The sequence below is a fragment of the Oryzias latipes genome, chromosome 2, assembly GCF_053564925.1.
Source record: "Oryzias latipes strain Hd-rR chromosome 2, Olatipes_Hd-rR_3.1".
NCBI lineage: Eukaryota > Metazoa > Chordata > Actinopteri > Beloniformes > Adrianichthyidae > Oryzias > Oryzias latipes.
The window spans coordinates 42651262-42672138 of NC_136238.1; the positions used below are offsets into that span (position 1 = coordinate 42651262).

Below are 20877 nucleotides of genomic sequence, written 5' to 3' on the forward strand. Positions count from 1 at the left end.
AACTGAACAGTTCGGTTGTTTTTCTCCATTAAAACCACAGATTTGAGTGTTTTTTCTGCAGTGCAGCGAACAGAAACCTTTAGTAGATGGGGAATTATTTTTCGTTTCAATGTGTGAGCACCTCCTCACTTGCTCAGGAGAGACAAATTACTAATAAGCCTTAATAGTCTTTATCTAATTGTCCCGTAATTGTAAATTGATGTAAATTCAGTTGGCTGGCGTGGGCGTCCTGCACGCCGCCAGCGGTTTTGATCGCTTTTGGCTGATTTCTGAAGACAGAGAGCTGCAGGCAGCGAGGAGCGTTCCTGATGTGCTCGGGCAGAGTTGACGCTCCGACCGGGACGGCGTTCGGTGCGCATGTAATCAGCAGATCGCGAACACCTGTTGGGAGTTTGGTATGTGTTCATATTAACAGTCAGCCTCAGAGGGGGAACGCCGCTGTGTTTGACACCTGAAATTAGGCGTAAACGCACAAACACATTGGAATATGCTATAAATACACGCCTCTGTTTAGATATTTGTTCATTTTTCATGACTACGGATGATATAGTGGGGGTTTTAGAGGAAGTACTGTAGTCTTGTTTGGCCTAAAACCAATAAGTAAAAGGATTATGGTTTTACTAACTTTATAAAGACATGATCTATGGAAAAAGTCTGACTACAGACTAAATCTGCATTAAATAGAGAAAAAAAATCCAGGATTGTTCTGAAGGTGTGAGCTTATAGTTCCCTAAGGTGGCGGCGAGTCACTGACCACCTTCCATCTCTCAAACCGCGGTCCGTCTGTCGGGTAGTCAAAAGGTGAGAGACGGTTCCGCCGTTTTTCTGATCTTCTATTTTTACGTTCCTGTCGGTTTAAGATGCAGAAAAGCCAGAAGGGGCTTATCGTCTATACCAAAAAAAGCTTCATAAATGTGGATTTAATTGGCTTGCATATACTTTTTGATTTATAGTACTATTTAATGGACTATTAAGTAGAAGAAATCAGACTCCCAGCTGAATTGAATCTCTGTTTAACTCAGGGCGTCGTCACAAAAGGCTATAGATTTAAATAAAAACCATTACTCGGTACCACCTCTGGCTAAAGTGGAGCTCTCCTTAAGGTCTAGAATTAGAACAAAGTCTGAAAGGGAGACTGTTGATGCAATTATGTATATTATATTTGATTGCATTGCATAGTCATTAACAAGAGGCCTTACTTTAAAAGTCCAAGGAAAGTTTCCAGTCTGCTTTTAAGTTTAGGTACAAGTCAACTCATAGTTAGAGTTAAAACAAATCTATTACTTAAATTGTCATTAGACTACCTATGAACCCATTATGGGGGAGGCAATATTTTATATGTTCAATAACTCCCTTTTGTCTGTTAGTTTTATTATGTAACCAACAAAAGATTGGATCCAAGGTGTTGGAACCACAGTGCAAACATGTGAAATTGAACAGTTTGCTAGTGGATTGAATGGTTTCATCGGTGTAAAAATCCCACCTGTTGGTTGCTTGACTGCAACTGTTGCTGTTTCCAAACCAGCTTCAAGGAGGAAGCGAAAGAGATGCAATCTTAGTCAATGACGTCAACCCTGAGACTCATGACGCTTGAGATGCTTGAGACACGTTATCGTCCATCTGTCACTGTGACTATCTGTGGAAACCGTTTCCCCCCCCAATAGTTTCATGAACTGTCCAGGCATGACCCTGACAGATGCTGGATAGGCTCCAGCAACCCTGTGACCCTGAAGAGGAATAGGGTTTTGAGGATGGATGGATGGATGGATGGATGGATGGATCTTTGTCAATTACTAAAGCTCGCACCTGCAGACCGGCAAGTGACATTGACACGGCCCACTTCAGGTTCCTTCGGTCCTCTCGGTATGCTTTCAGTTCCAGACGAAATACTGGAGCGCACTCTGAGGAAAAGCATTCCTCTGTTTGCTAAACATGTTTTAATGGAGCATCTGTGGGAGGATGTGAAAGAAAAACAACAGATGTGTTGAGGAGAATCACACTTTGGATTCATGAGCCACCAACCACACACACGTCCCCCTAACATTATGTCACGGTGCCACTGCGATACCTTTATGATCTGTTGTTTCTGCTACTAGTTGAGTTTTTTTCTACAGTCCCTGCACGGTTCTACAAGCCATCTGTCTCCTAGGAGTTCTGCTGTGATGTGTTTGTTGTTTGCACACTAGTTAGAAGGGAAGTTAGAGCTGCCCACCCAGTGTGAACACAATTAAATCATTTACCTCCACCTATATGTATTTAAAAATGGATTCTTTAACAGTCAGAGTCTTGGACCACATAACCTCATGGATTTGAGTGAGAGTCTTTGGTGAAACTGTTTACTTTAAAACTCAAACTTACTGTTGTCTTTATTAAGAGTCATTATTCGGATAATAAAATGCAAGCATTGACTGTACATGAGAACTGGACTGAGCGAGTGTGATGTCACCCATAGTGGCTTCTTGGAGCCAACAGGTACTTCCTGTTTGGAAAGCCGGGGGGGGGGGGGGGTGTCACTCAGTCCAGTTCTCATCTACACAGCTCATTTGTAAAACATCAGTTAGTACTGAGTGTCCATACTGTTAGCAGCTAGCTAACTCTGTTAGAGAGGTTCATCCACAAAACCAACTGTCTAATTTCCCAGCACCAAGTAAGACTTCCCACAAACTTCAGAAAATGTTGATTAAACATCTAATCAGCTGCTCGTCTTCATTTTCTTCTTGCCGGGTCCAAACAGGAAGTGGATAGCGGGTTTTTAGAGAGCAAAAACACTAACAATTCCAAGAGCTGGGGGTGCTTACTATCAAAAACATATTGGGTCAGGGTTCATCAACACTAAACCTTTTTCACCTCAAAAGAACTTGGTGCACACATAAGAGCCGTGTCATTGTCTGACACGCCCTTATACTCCTTAGAGGCTTCTACAAGTACTGCTTTTATCCTTCCTGATGGTTTTCGTGTTCCACCGGTTGGCATGTCCTTTGTTTTTGCAAGTCTACATTTTTAAAGAACCACAGAGAACCACGTTGCCGCTCAACAGAAGCTCAATTTATCCTAAACCTTCAACCATTGAAGACATCTAGGTTCGGCACACAGTCAAAAGGTTTCGGTATGTCAAAAAGTGTGTTATTTTGTTGTTGCCAGCGACATCTCCAGTGTGGTACATGTGTGCTGTCACTACTCAATACTAGCAAGTGTACCTACAGTTGGAAGAGTGTCAAAGCGTTGTAAATCTGGTTAATCTCGCTCTAGACCTTTTCTTTCACAGCTCTATTCTGATAAATAAAAGACTTGGTGTCATATCATTCTGACCAGACACAAACCACAATTATTCATTTTTCCGCCATGATTTATTTTCAAATGGTTGGCACATCCATGAAGAAAGAAGGACGTCATTAATAGTTGGCACTACCAAACCCGCGTCCCTGATGGGTCAAAGTTCAACTGGCTTTACTTTTAACTCTTGTTCAATATTAGTACATTTTTTACCTGGAGCCAAAAAACTGACTTAAAACCGTTTTTGAATGCAGTAGCCTGAAACGTGCGTTTACATAGAGATTTCATTGAAATGGGTCACTCGAAAGCGTATTGGCGAGTCTGTTGTAACAACACGCCTTTATACCCCTTACAGGCCTTTATAAGAACTACTTTCATCTATTACAATGGTTTTTGACTTCCACAAGTTGACATGTCATCTGTTTGTACCAAAATTTTTCAATCAATTGTGCAATTAAGGGAAATCCAGCGGATTGAGTTGCAGAAACATCCAAAGAGTTATGGAAGTTCGTGCTTTTTGGTGTTGCTGACGACGTCTCCGGTATACAATTGTTTTTCAGTGTTTTCAGGTTTGTCATTCTGTCATGTAATTGTGTCCACAAGTGTTGACAGAATGAAATAGATCCTCTTTCTGGCCCAGAATGCCAATGCTCAAGGTGTGGAAAGAACCTTTGATTTAGCTCTAGAACCAGATTGGACGAGTCGTGGTTTTTGAGCCATTGATTCATTTTTTCTATACAAGCAAAGTAAGTTTTTGTGTTTGGCTACACAAACAAGGTGAATCCTTTTCCTCTGTGAACCATCTTCAGAGTCATTTCTAACCTTAAATCCACTCTTTTGTTCTTTCTCTTAAATCTGTAGGTGACCAAGACCATCTTTGCCATCTTGCTGGCTTTCATCATTACATGGACACCGTACAACGTCATGGTGCTGATTTCAACCTTCTGTCACTCCTGTGTCCCTGACACGGTGTGGGCGATTGGCTACTGGCTGTGTTATGTCAACTCCACCATCAACCCGGCTTGCTATGCACTGTGCAATGCCACATTCAAGAAGACTTTCAAAAACCTGCTGCTGTGCCAGTACAAAAACATAGGCACAAGATGAGATTGTAACAGATGAGGATGGGGGGAGGGTGAAAGATGCTGAGAGGTGAGTAGAAAAAAAATACAAACAAACTCCGAAATGAGAATAAAGTCAAATATGATTGAATGTTCTTCCAAGAGACCAGATACTGAAACGGTGTGAAGATAAAAATGTCTTTAAAGTTGAACTAGGGGAGCCCACTCAATGTAATCGAACCCTGAACACGGCTCACTGCTGGACATGAAGCTGTTATTTGCACAAACCAAAGCAAAATCAAAGTTTATGCCTGTAGTATTAAAGTTTTTGTGAACCGGTCCAAGAAAAGGTCAATTTGTATGAATATGTAACGCACTGTTGGCTTTCACGTTGGTTTGGATAGAAGGTACTTCTATTTCTCCAAGAGGGTTCGCTGAGTTTATTCGGTGGATTTGTAACCATTTTGTTTTTCAAACAAGGGCTGTAGTGTGGGCATCCAACCTCTGCTGTGGTCTTTTGGTTAATGACACACTTCCAAAACGCATCCAAGGTTAAAAATGACGATTTGCCCCATCCCGTGTGTGAAATAGGTACCTGGCATTTGATGGAGTGGGGAGTGGAGTCATCCGGGGGTTTTCCTCACCACTCCAAGCCTGACCTTTCTGAGGACTGTCAAGCACGAAGGCATTGGGTCCTAATTTTGGGCCAATTTAAACCAGGCACTCTGACCACACGAGTACATTCGGCCTCAAAGTACGGTTTGTTTGGCTGTGGTGATCAGTCTGTTTTGTGATTGGATAGTAAGCTAAATTTAGGACGTCTATTTCATGACAACCGTGTCAAATTGGCTTAGATCAGCTGGGTGTGAAACCAAACCAAAATGAGAGTTTTTATGAGTCAGACGATAGGCTGCACCTATTTGGTAATTGTCTATTTTTTGTTACTTTGGTACTTTTGGTAATTGCACACACATTCATACACCATGAAAGAGCAGTCTATGATGCCTAAATTAAGAGGTTCAGGGAGTGTTCTTGCTCAAGGACACTGACATGTGACTGTGGTAGCGGGCTATCATTTAACATCTACCAACCCTTTTACTGGTATGGTAAACGCAGGTTTTTCAGCAAATTTGGTAGGTGGCTGGATGATTTGTTAACATTAGTCGGTGACCTCCAGCCCCTATTTTGAGGTCGCGTGGTGGCAGTCCAGACACATAGCGGTGGCAGGAAGGCAGCAGCGTGAAAATGTACTCATAGGAGGGTCTCCAAGGTCCCCAAAATCGTCTGATTTTTGACCTGACCTGTTGACATGAGTTACATTGAGTTGACGTCTGGTGATGACCGGACGTCAATCTTGTGATCCCGGCCACCATGGATCCAAATGGGGAGACGGCTTTGATGCTACACAGAATTCATCATGCCGTTGATAGAGTCACAGCAACTTAGAGACCCGTGTCTTGATGAATTGCAATTGATTCTGAGAAGAACACGAAGACAGAACACTGTGATATCTTGGTGGGCATGTCTAAAAATGTGTACTTTTGTAAATTGAGAAGATCATAATGGTTGCTCAAAATCTGAGTTGCTCATGACCAGTGGTGCAGAATGGCCCGCTTTTTCTACACCCCTGGGGCGGCCGGTGGCACTTGATATGGATGGATGCCGTCCAGCAATCCGGTTGCCACCACCTTGCTGTCCCTTCATTTTATTATGACATCATCCCCACATGACTGCCGCCGTCTATATTCATGACCACACCACAATTTCTCAAGAAATTGGGCGGCGGCAGCTAACCTTGAAGATTCTGCAGAGGCCTCCCCATTGAATGACTGCAGTTGTATTTGTGACCGTAGCATTAGCTCAACTAGTGTTTTGTATTTGTGTAAGGCTGTCTTCTTTTCTTTTCTTGGTAGATGATTGAAAAATGTTTGTCTTCACCAACGACATAGAAGGCAGCATCTCAGTTCACTCAGGGCCTCATGGGTAAAGCCAGATGTCCCGCTGAGCGAACGATCAAGTTCTAGCACAGTTGTCATAGTTGTTGAAATGACTTGAGGGATGATTGGACAAACCCACAATCTTACAGTCTCAGGGGGATAGGGAAAGGAATCGACCGGCTTCTTAAGAACAAGCTCACGCTGTTTCAAATTTTGGAGTTTTTGGCAATTCTTCAAAAGATTCCTTTATTGATTTGTGTCAACACGAATGACGTTACCGGGGTAGCTAGTGTTGCACACACTGAGCAGCAGAAAACACTCAAAAGTTTAGCTACACTTCACGAAAAAAAGATGACAACATGGCAACTTGCAAATGATAAAATTTCGCAAAGGGACGACACCTCAAATATACAAAAACTTCTGCAGTCAAAACATGGGATATTTTTAAATGAACAGAACGTTTTTGATCTGTATCGGACAGGTGGATTTCAACCAAGGACAGCGATTACAGCACATTCAGAGAATAGATGAAGAATCGAATCGTTGAACTAAATCCAGAATGGAATCAAAATCGTAAAAATGGTATCAGTTCCCATCCCTAGGGGGTACGTTCCTTCATTAGAGCATCTAAGCTGGTCCCGACTGACTGAAGAGAACATTAGCAAGATACCGTTTATGGTCAAAGTTTACTTTAGAAAAAAGCAAGGATTTGGAAAAGTTAAGAAACTTTGAAGAAATCAATACTCCATAATTAAATGGGACGTCTGGGATTTGCACCTATGACAGTACAGCACACTTTCAACAATGACCCTCAACAGTGTGGGTTTTTTTTACGTAACCCGTATATCCTGGTGTGGTTCCAAAGTCAGTGATATCCCTGTTCAGTAGTCAATAGAAGCTGACTGTGGTGCTTTGGCCAGCTTTGCCCCCATAAACCGCCCTGAGCCATAAAAGTAGTTAAAATGTCAGTGGTGTTTGTGCTGGTGCCGATCCTTCAGGCTTGCCCTGCGGCGCGAAGGCAGACGGCGTCGTAGGGAAGGAACTGCCTGTGGTGAAATAATCAAGACCCCAGAACAGCCAGTGCTTTTGATCAGTGTTTTTCCTCTTTCTTTTCTCATGTTTTTCTCTACTTCGATTGGGGAACTGTCAGACCCACAGACAGCTCTTTCATGAGCCAGCCTTCTGTAGAGCTGTTAGGAGACGTACACACAAGCCGGCCTCCAGAAGGTTGGTGCCAGGTGAACCCAGTTCCCATCGACTTGAATCCAAACCCAGAACTTCAGAGGAACTTTTACTTGAAAAGTCAACTTCACCCGTTAAGTTTTGAGTTGTTTATGGATTACTCTTTAACCTCTAAAAGACGAGGCCTTGTAATGATAAAGGCCCTAATGCTTTCATCACAACTGTCCTTACGGGTGAAGATGAGCTGTCTGTAGGAGAACATTGGTCAAACCGGTATGCAGGTGACCTCCATGAAACATCAAGGCTGTACACCACTCTGAACACGCTAGAAAATGTTCATGTAGTTTTTTTTCTACATGCATGCTGCGGAATCGGCTTATTTGAAAATCGTTGGCGCGGTCGTGAGTGTAGGTGGGCGGTGACAGCCAGATCGCCAGCCGGCAGCAGCTCTGATTGGACAAAGTGTAAATGTCTCTGGACGGTGGCCGTCCTTTTTAAATGCCTCTGGGAGGCCGCCGGCCGCCCACAGTAATAGAAAAAGCTGGTGCCGGTGGACGACCTCAAAATGTGACCAGATTGGGCCAGATTGGGCTTTTACATTGATTGACGTGTTCTCTGCGTGGTTTATTCTTACTACTTTTGTATGACCGCAACTGTTCTCCCTTGTTCTCACGTTTATTCGTGTATGACCAATTTTCCCATGTGCAATACACACCGTAGCGGCTGTCCGACGTTAGCCAGCAACTTGTGTTTTCTCCCAAAAACTGTCTGTTTTCCGTCCGTTGCTGGTTACTTGCTCTGCCTAACATTAGTGGACGAGGCGCTGTGTGGAGAAGGTCCTTCATTCTGCACACTTTCCTTCTCCTTGGAGACCCCCCCCCCCCCTTCCCCCACTCTCTGATTGTGTTTCTCTCAACACAACATTTGTTAAACTGCTCTCGCCGTCTGGGTCTGAGCGGCTCCAACGAAGGGAAGGCCTGCTTTCTCCTCCCTCTGTGATTTCTCACCTGAAGCCTTTACGCCTCATTAGACAGGGGGGTGCAGGCTGCGCCTCCTTCTCTTTCGTCACATCGCTCAGACCTTTAGGGAGTTTTTCAGGGGGGCTTGAATGAGTCCAAAGTGTGACCTCTATTGTGTGATAAAGGCGGTAATCACTGCTGGAAATCAATCCCTCTAATTGAACTCTTTGAATCAAGCATTGTGTATATTTAGATGAAGCTAAATGCGTGTGTGGAGGCAGATAACACAAGCGCTAAAATGGGAGGGGGGCGCCTCCGTGATCACGAAATGATCAAACCTGAGCTGTAAAAACATCCTCTGAGTGGGTAAAAATGTAAAAAAAAAACTGCTGAATGGATGCCGTTTATTTAAACAGAGAACTGATGCAATGCAATGACAGAGAGGCAGACGGGGGGGCAGGGAATTAGGGAAAAGCCACAACGAGCTCATGGAGGGAAAAGTAGGGCACGAAAGGAGGAGAAAGGATGCAGGAGACGACGTTCCAGTAAGAAGGACCGCATTAGAAATGTTCTCACATCTTTATACAATTAAAATATAGATTTAGGATCCAGTGAACTATTAATGAACACGAACACGACGAGTGTTTAATAAAAAAACAGATTTATTCACTGGTGTTCTCTGAACGACATTTTCACAATAAAATACTATATTTGATCATTCTATTGGAACTGAACACATCTAAATCTGTAAGTAGGTGAGGCTGAAAGCCCCCCTGCTGAAAGAAAAATTAGCATACATGATGGCTGCCTGGCTGGAACGGATGCAAAGACCCAAAGATGTTGGAACATTTTTGCAAAGGCAAACTGTCACTTAAATGAATTGTAATTGAATGCTGGAAATCAACTGTAATGGGATTTAAAATGAGCCACTGCTCAACAGGCTTATGAGCAAAAAAGTAATTTCTTCTAATTGGGGTGCTTTTAGTTGGAAAATTACCCAACTTCGTCAAAATAGGCATTGGTATAAAGCACTGCTGTGCTACAAAATGATGGCATGTGTCTGGTGTGAGAATTGGACCGGGTGGCCCCTCCTACCTGGCGTTCAAAACAGGAAGTCCCCTTAAAATCCCATAGACTTCGTTAGAGAAAAAAACAGCTGTTTCTCAGTCTATTGGTCAGAAGAAACCTTCTGGATCTGATACGTTTAATGTCTGTAGTTCAGTTATAAACCGGCCAATCAGAGGCCTCAATGAAAGTGGGCAGTCTCATGTTGAACGTTCAAAAGCTTTGATTGACTGACTTTCCAGAGTCAGTGGCCTTCCAAGTTGTTGTTGTTGAAGTCGTTTCCATAGAAACGTTCTCGGACTCGGACCAATCACTACTCACTGATGACGTCTGCTACCAACATGTTGGCGTCCATATCGCGAAAAATTGTAGACTAAATTGACTTAATTGGTTGGAACCAAAAGTGGTTTATTTTCTATGGGTGATGTCGTATACAGTCAATGGGTCTAACCACACTACTGACCCTGTGTCTTGGCCTTTGAGCAAACTTCTTGAAATTACAGATATTGTTCAAAAGACTAGAGCAAAAATGTAAATAAAAAAGTTGATGCGTCGCTTTTCCAGCGGGGTCGATGCTAAATGGAGAGGTAGACGGTTCTAAGCGGTCATTTAGAAATCCTGACATAATTGAAGTTCCAAACCAGAGAAAATCCTTTGATGTCCACGTGAATTCTATGTTTGAAGGAAAAAAACAAGTCGTAGCCACTCCACATAGCCACTATGTGGCTTTACCTACAAAAGAGTCGTTGACTCCAACTGTAAAGAGTCCATTTGTTTTAATAGAATGAAAACCTTGAGGGGTTTTGGTTTCTCCTCTGTTCCTACGACCATGTTCAGGTGATACCACTGATCTGTCGCATTACCATCATGCAGCTCGCTACTCCAGCCTGCTACCATTGTCCAGTGTGCGTAAAGAGTGACGCCATATTGAACATGTTACTAAACACCGAGACACGGCTTAGCAGACACAGTCAAATGAGCAGAAGATGCTTCACTTTAATCCGATTTCAAAAAGAAAAATACTCTGATGATCACAAAAATTAGACCCAGCCCGTGGTCAGAATGTTTTTCTTTAGGGTGCAATGACATTTCAAACTTTTCTATAAATGAATACGTCATTATATAGGAAAGGCTATGCATACCTGATGCATGGTTTGGATTTTATTCAAATCTACACACAGACGAAAAGATTTTCGCAAACTGTTGGACTCCTTGGTCCGTGTTTCAAGACGGTTGAGGTGTGTGGCCGACATCACTGCAGGCCCCTTGTGCCTGTCCTACATGTTTCAGCTACCAGAACATTGTGCCCTTGTCGACAGTTGCACCGGGAGTACGGGTCAGAGACGGTGATGAGAGCATTTTGGTCCGGGTGGGGGGGGCGCCGTAAAGCATGCGGTAGCCAGGGCTTGCCGAGCCAGAACTGCTCGTGAATGGTAAATGGTGTATACTTGTATAGCGCTTTTCTACCTACAAAGTGCTTTTACAGTCACGGACCCATTCACCCAGTCACACACACATTCACACACTGGTGGCCTCTCCACTGCCAAACACAGGTGCCCGCCTACCACCAGAGGTAGGGTGGGGTTCAGTGTCTTGCCCAAGGACACTTCAACTGATGGGCGTACAAGGCGGGAATCGAACCTGCAACCTTACGATCAAGGGTCGACCGCCCTACTCCACCACGGCCGTGGTGCAGCTGCTCGTGACGCAAAGGGCCAGGCAGGACAGCATCTATCAAAGGGACTCAGGAAGTTGTGCAACACCAAGTAGGCGGTCTTCCGTATGCCACATGTCCCTCGCCCGCCCGCTGGATGGGGATTCGGCGCTGGGCTCTTCCCTCTTTGCTGGCCGCCACTGATGGAATCCTAGTTAGTTTCTTTTCCTCTGCTTTGTAATCTATTTAAATTCAGCAGGTCGTTTGGTCAGATCTGAGGTCGAACACAGAGACAAATACTAAGGTTAACCCCCACAAGAACAAGAGCAGTGGTCTTTCCAGAAAACGTGAGAATAGTCTAATGCTACCATTAACTTTGAAGGGGCTTGGTTTGTGTTGATATTGCCTTCATCACTACAAGATTAGCATAAACGTTGACTATTCTGGGGGTAAACTCAGTCAGATCTTCCTAAAAATGTTTTCTGTAAGTTGTCATTTATTAGCCGACAGGAAGAATTGACTGATGAAAAGTCACATCCTTGCTCTTCCAGCTCTGCTTGTGTAACTGCAGCACACCGGTGAGCCTCTGGCCTTTGGTAATATGGCGTCCAATGTTGCATAAACTCACAGCACAGCGGCTCTATCCTATATAACTCATTGTCCTGGACAGCCTGTCCTTTTGGCCATAGATCCAGCTTTTCTCTGTTGGTGTCATTCACTCACTGCCTATTAGATTTTTGCACAGACGCATTTCATGACTCACAGCCTTGTAAGCAAACATTGAAAGTGAATACTGTCATTTACAAATGTCCCTTCGAGTGGCAAATAAAAGGTATGGCTTGGGGATGTGAAGTGTACTCTAAACTGTGGTAGAGTGTATGGATCGTAATCTGAAAAGGGGAGTGGGCGTCAGTCGCCTGAGCCACAAAGGAAGTTAGTTCCACAAGAGAAGAGCCCGATAGCCACAGGCTGTTTTTCCTACTTTACATTTAAGAATGAAACCACAAGTAAGGCAGCAGTTAGCCCAGAGCTCCTCTGGAACAAATATGGAACGATGAGATCTACAAGAAATGAAGACGCTCAGTCGTACTCTGTGTAGTGAAAAACAGGACCAAACAAGATAATCTCTTCTACCAATCTACCAAACATTTCCAAGATTGTGTCCAATTAAGGCCTCCTCACAGCGTACCATGACCCTAAAGTATGGACCCTTGTGGTTGCCTTTCATGATTCTACATTCATTCGTGGTCACGGACTCCTGGACTTGAGAAATTGTGTAATTCCGTCCGCATTTGCTGGTTTAACCCCCCATCCAGCTGAGTGTCAACAGCGGATTTTAGGGCGGACACTCTAACATGAGGCCACTGGGTTGTTAACTGCTGGTCTTTACGTGAATTCACTGCAAATACGTCTGGTGACACAATCATCCTGTGGAGAGTCTGACTTCTGACATTGCCTCCTACAGTCCAGGCGTGAGTGTACGACCTGGTAGCAGGTTCTTACCAACGCAGGACCATGCAATGGTTGAATAGTTATTTCAACTGTTACGTACAAGAGGTCACTGCAGCAGACTTTGTGAATGTTGGAAGAGTTTCTAGCAGTGAAGGGATGGAAACGGCTCCTTTTGTTGTCTTCTTACCCAGATTATCACAGACATCAGGGATTGATGACATGAATAAATTTCATCGCCATCAAGTGGCGATGAAATTTCTTTCAGGTTGGTCGACAATTTGGGAGTAGAGCAAATATAGCTTCACAGAGGAAAAGATGCTAATGCTGTTGTTGGTGCCAGGACCAAGTCAAGTGATCCAACCCAACTGCAAAACATTGCAGAAAAGCCTTGTTTAATTAGTACACCATGTACAATTGAAATGAAATGCTTTAAATTGTCATCATTCTTGTCTCAAAAGAAGCACATGTCATACAGTCTTGGCTTTATATTGAAAGCCTTCATTTGATCAATTCTGAGGGACGTTTGGAGAGTTCTTCAGATTACAAGATAGAATTTGTCCTCATCTTTTGTGTCAACACCCACAGAGGATTTATAAAAAACCCACTGGGAGTAGAGAATGCTTGGTAAAGCTGGAAAGGCCAGCCAAATCAGTTGGAATGGTCCAATTGGCCTCAGCATAGAGTGTCTAATGGTGGCGATCCAGGTCTGTATTTTTTTTTTAGCAGCGATTGGCGTGCACGGTGAGATTTTAGGGGTTTGCCTAGCATGTTGGGGAAGTCTGTGAAGAAAGCTTTTAGTGGAACCACCCACGATGTATCCTGCATTTCAATTTATTTGTTTGCCTTATTGATTTGATTGATTTTCCTTTTAATGATTGATTTGATTATTTGTTTTTCGATTGATTGATTGATAGGTTTATTTGATTGGATTTTTTGTGTTTTAAGACATTATTTTAAAAAAATCATACCACTATCCTCCGTTGTTAGGATCGATTTCGTAGTCGTCTTTCGCCAAAATTTTGCTTATCAGCATTAAATGCATTATATGCACTTGTTGGTTCCCACGGTTCAGGATGAAATATGGGTATATAGTGTAGTCACTGAATTTAAGACTAAACGTTGATTCAAAACCAGCATTATCTGTTTTTTTTTATGTTAGTGGAAGGACCTAAAGATTCTTTTACAGTTTAAAAGCAAAATATTAGAAGTAGGAATTTAGGCCAATGTCACCTATTTACTGGAATCCCAGAAAAAACAGGAAATAAATCCACTTACATACATTCATCTGTTGGTTTTAAGGAACTTCACACCAAACCTACAAGTAAACTGTTCTACACCTATGAAGAAGTCATTTCTGTCTGGACTTGGTTATTTGTCCAGTCCACAAATTAATAACTATTTTCTAAGTTGAAGTTTTATAGAGTTAAAAGCCAAAAGTACTTGTAAACCTCGTTCCTTAAAACTCTTCCAGGGTTTCTAACTTTTGACGCTGAGCTCCCTGAAAGAGCGGCACATACTATTCTGTTTTCTTAGAGTTTGTCAATGTTCCACGATGCACTTCTGTACTATTTAAAATCCTAAATTCACCAGACGCAGAATTCCATCAGGAGTAGTCGTCCTCCCTCCAGGTTTAGAGGCCTGATTTACTGGAAGAACTCCGCTTTTTTGTATTTTACTAAAACATGAGAAATCCTCCTTGGATTTACTAAAAATCTGTGAAGTTAATGTAAAAACAGTGAACCAGCATAAACCTTGAAAATCTGTTTCTTCTGAGGTGCAAATGGTTCCGTTAGACGGTGTTGGTTCCTGTTGATGCTAGAAGTCCTTTTACCCTTGTGCTATCCTAGGCACTTTACCATTGGGAGTTGGGTCATCTAGACCCACTAGACAGTGCTCTGAACCTTTTTTCTTCAATGATTTGTGATCTTCACTGGTGTCCATGGATTACATGAAATCTTTCCACCTTTATCCACCTTTGTCATGGTAGGGAGAACACGTCAATGTAAGGGTGGGGTCATCTAAGATAGCTCAAGGGTTAATGTTCCTCCTGTCTGTCTCAGACTTTCCAATATTCTTTTCCAACGACACATCATCTTAAAACAGGGAAGTCAAACAAAAGCTGTGGAGCCGTGGAGCACTTTCTCATGGTTAGTCCTCAGAGCTTGACTCCACCAATTCTCTTTGTGCTGTCGACTTTGGGCGCGCCCACGCGGAACCGTCTATGTGCCAGAGCAGTTAGAACGGTTGATGAAGTTCTATAGTCTTTAGTTTCCTCATAGAGAATCAACGTCACTATATGAACCTAAAACCATGAATTGGGATTAGGAGTATCTAGAACACAGAGTGTGAGTAACTTCCAATAAACAGGGAGACATGATGAGAGAGGACATGCACACCATCCTCTGAAACGCACGTTAAAGCCACCACTTCCAATCAAAAATCTTTATAAATGTACATTTTTTCCCATTTCAGGCTTCCGCGTTCAACATTAAAAGTTAAAACACTTGGCCTTTGACCAATCAGGGACTCGGATGTAATAGTGACATGTGGATGATGTCCTTTTCAAAACATGGAAGTACCAACCATTTGAAAACTGTTCATGGATGAGAAATTATTAATTGTGATGTGTGCCTGGCCAAAATTCTATGACTTTATATTATTTTATTTATCAGAAAAGAAAAAGCCTGGACTTCCAACAACTTCACTCCTGATTGGTGGGATTGGTTGCCATAGAAACATTGACTCAGACCAACATAGATCGATCACTGCTTACTGACATGGTCTGGCGGCCTCATGCAAAAAAATAATGGCAACCAATTTGACGTCACACTGGCTCGTTCCAGTTGTCAGATATTGCGGAAAGTAAAGCTAAATGAGCCCTTTGAGGAACCAAATGGGACATGGGGTTCCCAGCAACTGTCTCCGAACATAAAAAGAAATTTAAAAGCAGACTATCCAGATCTTCTTGTGAAGGCAGAGTATTTTCTAAAGTAGAACTCTGAGACCCAGAGAACCCAGGTGGGTAAAAAACACCCCTCCCATGAACAGATTCATTGAGGCTGATGGTAGAGCCACAATGCGGTTTGCAGTTATTGCTCATGCTTTGGTTTTACACCAATCCACAATTAGAAGTTGATACAAACGAACTCTGAAAGCCATCGCAGTTGACCAGCGAACGGAACTTTGGGGTCACATGTACACAAGGTACAGACTGTGTGGTCTAAGTGGGTTTTGAGGTGGTCCATATGTTCATCCTTTCCTTTGAGAATCCTCTGGTTGTAGATCTAAGCTCAGAGACTGCAAATTATCACCCTCCCACCACTGTGCTTGAAAGTAGCTGCCTGTATTGAACATTTGCGGTTTGATCCTGACACCGGGGTCCGTGTGGAGGTCCAACATCTCTGCTTGTGGTTTGTTCAGAAGCAGTTTGGTGAACTTCAGCCGTGCTTCTACGTTCTCCGTGGACAGAAGAGGTCTCGTCCCGTTAACAGATGTTCCTCAGACCTTTGGAAGCGTCTGCCCCGAGAAGCCCAACCATTGTCTTGAATGTTTTCCACTTGCCAGTGATCGTTTGTACTCGAACCACAGACAAATGGCAATGCCAATGCCACATTTTGTAACCAGACGATCGTTCCGGTGGCTTTCCATGCCTGAGTTGACAGAAATGTTCATTTGTAGCTTTGTTTTTGTAAAAAATGACTGTAGAAATGTACATTATTGAGTAAAACCTGAAGGTTTGTATAAATTAGAGAAGAAGAAGCAACTATAGTGCAGGTTTGATGGTGTAAAGCATTAAGAAAAACCATACCAACTGTATCGTTGAGCATTCAGCCAAACAGTAACAACCAAACCGAAAGAACTCTTTGAAAGCTCTTTTGGGTCCATGAAGGAGTTTCACAACATATTTTGTTACTTACCACAATGTTGGGTCAAAATACATTAAAAAAAGACAAAAATAAATACATGTAAATACTTGTAAAATGATGCAACCAGCCTGATGGAAAAGTGGAGGATGAAGTCTAAAGTGCAACGCCTCGCCTCTGGTGGGGTGTCAAGTGAAAATCTGCTAAAGGACTGACACTTGTGAGGATTCTGAGGGATTTTCCATCCGTTCTGAGTCATTCCAAAGACTTCTCCTTCAGAATGTATCTCCATGTACAGAAGAGCATGTACAGACGTCGATGTAAAGACTTTCGTGGACTTTCGTCCTTGTTTGTCACAAATATTCCTATTAGGTCGGATAAGTTTCAGGACAAATCGGATACACGCTCCAGTGATCTATACTTTTTCTTTTCTAGCGTTTGTGTACGTAGATGGCATGTGTTCTGTTGGGAGGTGTCTTCTTATGAATGCCAAAGTCTAAGGAAATGCTTAGAGTTGTGTTTTTTTTATTACTCCTGTTTGTTGTACGATGAAACAATGTGCTGTATATCAATTTATTGTGTTCACATTTCAAGATCCGAACGCAGACTTTGAAAGGGTAAATCAGCGCTCGGCACTGGCTCGAAAACCTGAAACCCACTGACAGTTGACTGTTCAGAGGTTTCCATTAGAAGACATAAAAACAGGTGAAGTCATAAAAGTAGGAGGAGCCTGAAAACAGGATGGGATGAGTTTTGGGTTCACCTTTTAGCCTCAGAATGAGGCTTAACTTTCTATTTCACACCCGGCTCCCAAGTGCGAATTCAAGGGAACCATTTCCAATATAAAGTCTAGGTTAATGTGCGTTTCAGGCTTCTGTGTTCTAAACTCATAAAGCTCACATAGTTGTACAAGTTTCTATAGTCATTTTTAGTCTTTACGTACATAAGCGTGGCCATTGAACACTTGTATAAAAGACATGGCCTCTAAACGTGGGTACAAAATGTGTGGTTGTTGAATGCGCGTACAAAAAACATGGCAATTAAATGCACATGTTGTACGTGCATTTATTGTGTGCGCATACGAAACGCGTGGCCAATGACCACGCTTACAAAACACATGGCATTTAAACCACGTACAAAACACATGGCCAATAAACACGCATACGAAATGTGTTGATTGTACAAAGACATGGCCAGTGAACGCACGTTTTGTACGTGCGGCCATTGAACATGCCTACAACTCGCATGGCCTCTAAACAAGCGTATGAAATATGTGGCCATTGAATGAACGTGCATTTAAAATAAACCTGTTGAAATTTGACCAATCAGAGGTTCAGATTTTGTAATGACGTATGGATGGTGTCCCTTCTACACACAGAAGTGGCAACTGTTTTTACTCTACCAACTGTACGACCATGTGCTACTATTCGGTATCGACAGGCCTTTGTGAACATTCAAAAAGCGCTTTCAAGAACCAACGTTTAGCGTATAATTTACGCGCACACAGCCAGTGTGAACCTAGCATAACTGCTGTCCCACCTGTCACCCCCGAATCCCCAAGTGTTCTCAAAAGCACTCGTTTGTTCTGGTCTCAGAACGAGGGCACAATCTGGTCAGAAGACTTCCTTTTACAAGAATGGCCTCTGTCCCAATGCCTGACCTCTCAAAAATCACTCCATAAACTTCAATTTGACCAGAACTCCAGTTCTTCATCAAATCACTTTCAGTTTAACCTTTTAACGCCGGAGATGTCTTCAACGCGATCACTGGAGCTAAAGCTCAGGTGGTAAAAGGTGAAAATTGAAAACTGTTTGCCTTTATGGTCAATCCCAACCTCTCTCCCCCTCACCTCTTCCTCCCGTACTCTCAGTCCTTCCTCATCCTCGCAACTTTTGTCCACCTTTACATCCACCGAGGAGCAGAAACTTCAGCCGTTTGGCTGATTTCTAGAGTTTCGGCCTAAACTCTAGAAATCACTTTTACATTTGGAATCAAATCTCCAAACTGTTCAAAATTCAAAAGTGTGTTATAAGAATATTCACTGGTTTTCTTTGTTTTTTTATTGCTATTTTATTTATTCATTTTTTATCACAAATTTAAATTTACTGATGCATTCGAATTAAATTCTAATAAAATTACTCTTAATTAAATATTATTGAATACAGTGTTATTTAAAAAAATATTAAATACCAATAAAATAGTCATAAGTTTAGCTTTTTCTAAACTTTTGCACAGTAATAAACAGGAAAAAAGCAACATTTTGTGTAAAATTGTTCGTTTGAGCTTCTTTACCCGAAAAACAGGAGCAAGTTTGACATAAAACCAAGAGCAAGACTGAAATATTTGCTTTAAAACAGCTAAAATAGTCAAAATAAAAAATATAATTAAAGACGTTGCATTTTTTTACAATAACAGCAGTGGCATGAATGACAAAATGAGCCAAATCATGTGTATTACCCCGAGTTTTTAATCATAATGATGCCGCTTTTAGCCAAAATCTAAAAACCTGTGTTGTTTTTTAGGACATAGAGCATGAGAGCTCTTTGTTTACACTCTCTCCCGCTAGTTTACGGCTCCTCACAACCCCAACCTAACGTAAGCGGTGTGACAAAAATGTTGCCAGATGCCAGTTCGGACGCGGAAAACAAAGACGAACATGGATCTATTTCAGAAAGGGGCGGAGCAGAGACCCTGGGACCCCGCCCAGAGTGTTTTTTACGTCCCAAATAAGCTTTGTTTTCTCGTGATTCACAACGATTTAAAGAAAAAAAGACAACGACGAACAAAGGAAGGAGGTGCAGAGACCTGCAGGAAACCGGGACAAAACTTGTTTTTAGATTCATTCTCCAGGAAACTTTTTTTTACCTTCAATTCAGTTTAATTGCAATTAAATAACAATCTACAACCAGAAATAGTTGGATATTGAACAAAGAACCGGTCGTTAGTGCTTGATTTACCCTTGAAAAGTCTGATTTTCAGCAGGTTCTTCATGTTCTTGGTTTGTAGTGGTGATTTCTGGGAAACCTCTCTGTGATGCTCTTGCTGTGAAACCCTTCTAGTTGTTTGTTCTGTTTGATTCTCTTGCTATTTTTCCACTCAACTCCCAGTCGGAGTCGCCATAGCGCTGCCAATACCTGGCAGAACCGCGGCTGAAAATGCTTTTTCAATGACATGTTTAAAAAAAACCACTTGTGATGATTATTTTAAAAAACTGTGATGCAAATAAACATTTGGTGTGGAAATCTTGGTAATCTGTGGTTTCTGATCACGCTGCGTTCACTGGAGGACATAGACTCGGTCCAGCAAGCCTGCCCGTTATTGATCTTCTTTTAGAACCGCTCCCCCTGACTTTAGGAGTCCCTCAGGGCTCCATTCTTGGACCATTACCGTTTTCCTGTTCCTGCTAAGAAACCGTCAAACTTGTTTTCTTGTCACATTTATGCAGACTGACAGTTCTGTGTGCCAGTTTTCCCTGAGTTTTCCCTAACTTACAGCCCCAAGTTTGACTCCCAATGATCTGTTGTACAGAACACAATCAAGTGTTCCAAACCACTTGATTGTGATCATATAAACCTGTGGTAACTATTGTGGTAATGGATTTTGATCACTTTTTAAATAAAATAAAAAAGTCAACAGCTGGCTTACTCTTTACTCTTCTTTAACCCTTTAATGCATTATCTGATGCATGTATGTGTATGTATATATATACATATATATATATATATATATATATATATATATATATATATATATACATGTATACACACATATATATGTGTATATATGTGTGTATACATATATACACACATATACATATATTGTATATGTGTGTATATTTACACATAGGTGTGTGTGTATGTATAAATATGTAATGTGTGTGTGTTTATGTATATATGTTTTTTTTTCCTCGCATTTTTGCGCTTCTTTTCTTGAGTCTAATATTACTTCTTGACTGAAATTGTAGATTGTACATGTAGCCTTTTTAGATTCAAAGATTTGGCTAAATTTGTCTGCTCTCTCTGCTTCTGAGAACTTCAATCACAGTTTTAAATTGAGTTGATTAGTTCATAATTAGCCATAAAGTCTTCGCAGCAAAAGTTTGTAAAAAATCTATCATATTTTCTGCTGCCAAACAGATTCCCAGATGCAAATATCGCTGCCCGGACAGTTCTGATGCGGCGAGAAGCCTTCCAGCTTTTCCACATCACAGGCTGTTAATGTGACTGCAAGTCCATGACCGGCTCCAGACGAGTAATGAGACACTTCCCGTCCAGGAAACGGGATGATGGAGGGAACCCAAACTCCATGTTTGTCTTTAAGGATCTCTGTTCCGTCAAACACTCGGATCCATCTGAGCCTGACTGTGGAAAACAGAAACGGTGCGCCGGACCGGGGCCAACGTCACATCTGTAACCATGGCGATGCGCATGG

The 20877-nt window shown here is 42.2% G+C and overlaps 1 protein-coding gene across 2 annotated transcripts in view; it reads left to right on the forward strand.

Moving 5' to 3' along the window:
* LOC101174568 (muscarinic acetylcholine receptor M4) overlaps positions 1-19688 on the forward strand; it is a 64923-nt gene extending 45235 nt beyond the window's left edge. The window contains exons 7-8 of one of the 2 annotated variants that reach the window (XM_023961607.2): positions 4135-4425; positions 16004-19688. In XM_023961607.2, the coding sequence (XP_023817375.1) occupies positions 4135-4380 (246 nt within the window). In that variant the 3' untranslated portion in view covers positions 4381-4425; positions 16004-19688. Of the gene's footprint in view, positions 1-4134; positions 6624-16003 lie in introns of those variants that run through there. The other variant, XM_078939728.1, reaches the window with a different exon arrangement.
* Positions 19689-20877: the final 1189 nt, after the last annotated feature.